The sequence below is a fragment of the Rhea pennata genome, chromosome 9 (assembly GCF_028389875.1).
Source record: "Rhea pennata isolate bPtePen1 chromosome 9, bPtePen1.pri, whole genome shotgun sequence".
Taxonomy (NCBI): Eukaryota; Metazoa; Chordata; class Aves; order Rheiformes; family Rheidae; genus Rhea; species Rhea pennata.
In genome coordinates this window covers 27,221,495-27,227,582 of record NC_084671.1, presented here as the reverse complement: position 1 = coordinate 27,227,582, position 6,088 = coordinate 27,221,495, and the positions used below count along the sequence as shown (strand labels likewise).

The window sequence follows — 6,088 nt, the reverse complement described above, 5'->3', positions numbered from 1 at the left end:
GAGAAAACATAGCAACTTCTCTGAATGGAGTCCAGGGATCTTGGCTGCACTGGCAGTCAGCAGCAGACATGCTTCGGCCCAGCTGACCTTTCCCTACCTTTTGCTGTTGGTGCATATAACCACGCATGGGCATTCGTTCCTGCTGTCCACCATCTGCCTGCTTGGTCCCAGAGCCACTGATGCCCCTCACCTCCAGCCTGACTGCTGCTAGGTGACCAGGAGAGCACCAGCAGGCAGACATGCCTCCAGGCTGGGCTGAAGCTGCTGCTGTATTAATCCTCAATCATCTTGGTGGAGAGAGACACCAGAGAAGTATGTGCTGAGAAAGCGCCACCCCTGCTACAGCTTCCCTCTGAACGCAGTGACGGCCCACGTTAGCCTTGCACCCAGCACTCTGCTACGGACCTGCCTGCAACAGCGTCTTCCTCTTCTCTCACCTGTTTTACTCTTGTTTACTGTATAATTTATATTCCCCTAAAATCATGTTTGTATGTTGCAAAGACTGCAAATAACAGGGACTACATCCTCCCAGGCCCTCTCTGAAGGGTGCCAACCCTCCACCCCCCATAGTACAGGCTAGTGGCACATCACAGCCTCTTCACGCAGAGCAAAGCAGCAGCAAAGCCATCAGCAGGCTGTCTGGGGAAGCTGTAAAAACAGCAAAAAGGTTTCTGGGAAAAAATATCTGTTCTTATTTTTTTGCCCTACTACGAGCACCTTTCAGGCTCAGCCTTGGAGAGCCAGAGGCATTTCCACTCTTTTACTGCCAGTGAATTCTCCCAGCTCTGTTAGAGGCTAGAAGCAGTGTGGCTGCCTTATGATGTGACACAGCCAGCTCTGCGCAGAGTAAATTGCCAGCACTGAAAAAAATTCCAAGAAAAACATCAAATTTCTAGTTCTAGTATCTGGCCTGGCATTAAGTAAAATTGCCTTTATCAAATTTAAAGCCAAAAGGAAAACAAGTGGTACGTACTCTAGAGGTTCCTCGGTTGAGCCGACAGAGTTGATCAAAAGCTTGGATTTGCTGAGGATCCAGCAGAGACTCTGAACTTGCCTGATAAAGAGAGTAAGAAGGTTACAAAAACAACATACAAGATTAAGTAAGAGTCAAGTTCCTGCTCCTGATCGGGTGCCTGGAGCAGCCAGTGTGCAGCCTGGTAAGAGGGAAAAAAGAACATCTTTCCTCTGGCTTAAGTCACTCTTCTGCACACTCAGTAGGAAGGGAAAACTCTCCCCTGTAACCAGCTGGGAAGGGGAGTGATGAGGCTCCCCAGGTGAGCAGTCTCTCCTGAGCTCGTCTCCGGGGCAGCAGCTCGGCTTCCCTCGCTACTCTTCCCCATGATTTCTGGATCGTCCCCCAGGCTCCACTCAGTCTCCCTGCTGGCTTATAACATAGTGCTGATTGCACATGCTGTGATCAGGCACAGACGGCTCATGGCTATTATTGGGGAATGCTTACTATTTAAATTACTATTATCTACTAATATTAATCTCCTAAGGTCTATTTTTCCCCCACAGTATAAAATTATAAACTAAACGCTAGGAAATGAGGGTGAAAAGGCGGGGGGGGGGTGGAAGGGAGAAAGGGCGATTCACACATCGGTGGCAATCGCATCCCGGGAGAAACCGGGCACAACAGACATAGCAGTATTGCCCAGCGCTTTCAGCAGTGGCAGGAGGGAGGCACCCTGGATAAGAGGGTAAAAGCACCACCCCAGCAGCTCAGGGGTGGTTACAGAGTTGCAAGTGAAAGGCAGCAGAATTGCAAAGAGAAGGTCCTTAGCATCACAAAGGTTAAAGCACTGTGCAGCAAAAGCCTTACTGCAACAAGGGCTGGCTACAAAGCGCTTTAAAAGGCAGCATTTAAATACGCCAGGGAGGGAGGATACAGTATCATACTCTTGTAGGTTTGATCCATTTTATCACATCACAATATTTCTATTTTGAATGTTTCTGCTCATATTCCAAAACAAAAGCATCATGAAGAAACTGCAACAGGAGCCAGGGAGAACAGCCTCACTCATAAGCAGCAATCTGGCATCTGCTGTCTCTGGGGATCTATTTTTAAGGGAACACTCAATATTTGTTCTTAGATATTTTCTCAAAAAAAATCATTTCCCATGGGCTGTTAACCCAAAATGTTACAATCCAATGACAAGTGGTTGCTTATTGAATTCAAATTCACCTTAACTCTCTTTGGCAGTGGGTCAAGCCCAGTTATAAGACCTGGTATCACTGCCTTCGAGGAGCGCGGCCAACGACAACGAAGAACGAAATCCTGCCCTTGCGAATGCAATGGGAGTTCCAGCCCCAGCTCGGGGTTAGCATCACCTCCTTTTGGGGTGGTCGAGCAGGTCAGCAGGTCGTGGCAAGCACCCTGGAAAGCACGCCGAGCTCGGGCACGTTGCTTAGGTCGTTAGCCATGTCACCAACAGCTCACCGGGCTGATGGTCGCAGCCCGCGAGCTGCCCAGGTGGGCCTGGATTAGAGCTCCGGCTTCGCGGCCCCAGGGGAGCCCCCATGCCCCCGCAACACGAAGGGCCCTTTGGGCAGTGCCCGGGGATGGAGGCTTTTTACCGGAGATCCCGTCACCTTAGCCGTTGACTCAATTTTCAATCACTGCCCAAGGGAAGAGGGAAACTGCGCTGGCAACTGTGCAACGAAAATTGCTTTCGAGACGTTCGAACGGTCTGAGAGGAGCGTCCAGAGCACAGACCACTCACGCTAGGTGCCAGTGCCAACACTTATTTCTTCGCCCTCCAAGATATCCTTCAGGCTGTAAATACCTTTTTGCTAATCACCAGCCAAGGGGGGCTGCACACACTGCTCGGGCTTTGAAGCAGCAAGCAGAAGACAGCGAGGGTCCCGTACCTGCTGCTGACCGGTAGCACGGGCCTTTCCAAGGGACACCGAGGTCGCTCTCCCTGGGAAAAACTGAAAACCAAGGTAAAACCACCCTCCGCAGCTGCTGCGGCCACAGGCACTCGAGGGCAAGGAAAGCGCAGCGCGATCGGCCGGCCCTCTGCCGCATGTACGCGGCCGTCAGTCAGATCGCTCTCCGGCTGACGAGCCAAAATACTGCCAGCGAGTCTTTCCACAGTCATGGCAACAAGTGCTGCCGGCCCCTTCCCTCCGCCAACCGCGTCACCGGAGGCACGTGCTCATCTACCAGCTACCGGCGGCAGCGCTCAGGCCATCGCTGGGGCTCGCTCACCTCGTGCTGCCGGCTTCTGCCTCTGGCGTGGCGGCAGAGCCGGCCAGCTCGTCACTGCCTGCGGCAGTGGGGATCCCTGCAGCCTCTCAAAGCCATTTCCAGGCTGTTTGGAGGTGACGGTGGCAGTGGCAGGCAAACCAGGACCTGCTGTCTGCAAGTAAAACGGCTCACGGTCGCATCGGGCACTGCTGGGGTATTCCCTTGGCCCTCTGCTGCTGCCTTGAGCCAAAGAGCAATAGTGCTGCTCAGCATTAATTAAACACAAACCCCAAGTACCCTCACCATAAGCGTCCTCGCTGGACGCCAAGCCGAGCAGAGGCGATATCTATTTATAGCGCAGCAGGCTTCGAAGGATGCACAGCAAGCACGTGGACTAAACATTACATACGGACGATGCAGAGCAGGCCTGTGCTCAGTCTGATCTCAGCTCCCTGCCCAAATCTGAGATGACAGAAGCATCACACACAAAGACAAATAATTCATTTTCTAAACACGAACTAAGGAGGCTGCTAAAGAGCATCCCACAAAAGCTAATCACAGAAAACTAAAAAGGTCCGGTGTTCTCCCAATGCCAGGACTTTTGAGTGAGAAAGAGAAGGTGAAGAAATGCAAAAGAAAGTAGTCGTCCTACTTGGTGAACCCAAATATAAACGGTTTGGGTCTCTATGATCCTAGTGCTCCTCTGCGAGGAGGACTAGTGGCCCTCCAGCAGACTCACTCATAACGTTACCTTTCAGAAAACCCAAGCAGAGGTCTCTGCCAACTGCCCCCTTTGCAGCTCCCAGCACCCACACACTGCTGTTTACAAGTTTATAACGTGTTTAGGAATAACGCTGGTCCAGGGAGATTGATGGCAGCTGCATAAGCCTTTCTATGCTCAAGTCACATGTCAGACAACATGAAATGCCGTTTCTACCGTGCAGCAATGGGGGTAAAAGGAATGGGAAGAGAGGTGGGATCCGGAGACTGTAGCTTGCCATCTCAGGGACTTATAAGGGGCAGATGCTCATTTGCCACCTGCCTTTCTGAAAGCTGCTCTCCAGAGCAGCCAGAGATGCCATCAGCTGCAGCAATCACCGCTGAACAAGCCTTAATTCCCTCTCATCGCCTCTCATCTGGGGACTAGAAACAGAAGAAAAGAAACCTGTTTCTACTTGCTTTGCTCCTCTCCTCCAGCGTGCCATCAGAAAAGAAAACAAAAAATCAAAAAGCCAAACCAGACAGTTATCTACATTTTCCTTAACCGCTTTGGGGCACTTCTGAGCTTGGAAGGAGCACAAACCGTGGAGGGGAGCAGCAGCTGCCCCATCAGCAGAGCGGCAAGTACAGCACCACGGAATAACCAGAGGTTATTCACAGCGCCAGCTGAGCTGCAAACAGTGGGTGCTGAATCCCCAGCCCGGACCAGGCCTGGACGACAAGCTACTGCAGCCGCTGCTAGCACAGGGAAAGGCACACGGAGCTTTCTTCCCTGCCTGTGCTTCAAGGCAGATCTGCAAAGACAGACCGAAAGGCTGCAGTTTCACACTGAAGACGGACGTATTGAGCTGTGCCGGTTCCTTGGAGATCGAAGATACGACTGTCAAGCGCTGTGCGAAACTACACATAACTCCTGGCAACCGGGACCGAGGCAGTTTGTGAAACTATCAACAGGTTGCAACAGCCCAGCATCTGTCACTGTATTTAAATAAGTCTGTTCCACAGATCCTCCTAGATTTGAAGTGTTTTATTAAAAGGCAGCAGTTTTCATCTAACCATAGGAATATTTTGATTGAAATAGAGATTTAAAGTAAAGCAAAAAAAGGAGACTAAGGACCCTACAAATAAAGAAACTAAAATCCCCCGGCAGAAAGGTCCAAGAAAACATTCAGTTTTGATTTCAAAGATGCTAAAAGATAATTCATGTTTTTGAAATTGGCTATTTTATTTGGAATCTGCATTTAATTTTCAGTTTTAACTTCATTGCTGCTCCTCTAGCTACTAGTTAGGACACCTGCACTCAGTTTTCCTCTAACTAGATCACTTCTGTTCCCCAAACACCACAACAAATCTTAAAACACAGATGTTTTGCTGAGAAGAAGCCAATGGTACCAAGTGCCTCCAATTCCTTTCTCACATGGATTTCCTACTCCTTGCTGAAGGAATCTACCACCAAAACCAATCCCAAAGCTACAGGAGTGGGTATTTTCCCAGTTAATACTGTACGTGGGAATATTTGCTACATAGTTACAAGGTTGTGCATTCCCCTGTGTAAAATGTTAATGGATATTTTCAAAGTTATAAAGCCCTTGCAAAGTTCTGGTGTTTCTGGGAGTCAAGATACATTGAATATAGTAAATTGACTCTGCGTACTGACTGACAGAGGTCAGACAACACTTGTCTAGCTCTAAGCAAAGCATTGGGAATAGATGTTCTAACCCTCACCAACACCCAGCAGAAAGCACACAAACCTGTTGCAGAGGAACGTCTAACACCTCTGGCTGAACGATACAGTGTGGTACCAACATCTCTCCAGGCGAAAGGCAAGAAGCAACGGGTTGGGAGGAAGGAGGCCTTGCACAGAGGGGTGCTGGCAGCAGGCTGGCCTGCAGGAGCAGGTGGAGCTGGGCTCCACAGCGTGTGAAACAAACTGCATTAGCTACAGATCACACTCGGCGTCCATCCTGGCGTGACTTGACAGGATTAAAGTCCTGAATAAAACATATTTGCCATCTGGACAGCTCTAACAGTAGTGCCCTTAGAGCGTGCCTTCTCAAACACAGAGTTACCAGAGCGTTTCATGGTGTTTTCTGCAGAATTCATGCCCCAAGAGCCACAACTGCACTGCACTACGTAGCCTGGCAGGCTAATTGCAGGACGTGAACTACCTTGTTG

The 6,088-nt window shown here is 50.0% G+C and overlaps 1 protein-coding gene across 4 annotated transcripts in view; it reads right to left on the bottom strand.

Moving 5' to 3' along the window:
* Positions 1-6,088, bottom strand: part of VPS8 (VPS8 subunit of CORVET complex) — a 93,565-nt gene that overhangs the window by 13,718 nt on the left and 73,759 nt on the right. For all 4 annotated transcript variants that reach the window (XM_062582256.1, XM_062582257.1, XM_062582259.1 and 1 more), the window contains one exon: positions 974-1,054. In XM_062582256.1, coding sequence (XP_062438240.1) covers positions 974-1,054 — 81 coding nt within the window. The remainder of the gene's footprint in view (positions 1-973; positions 1,055-6,088) is intronic.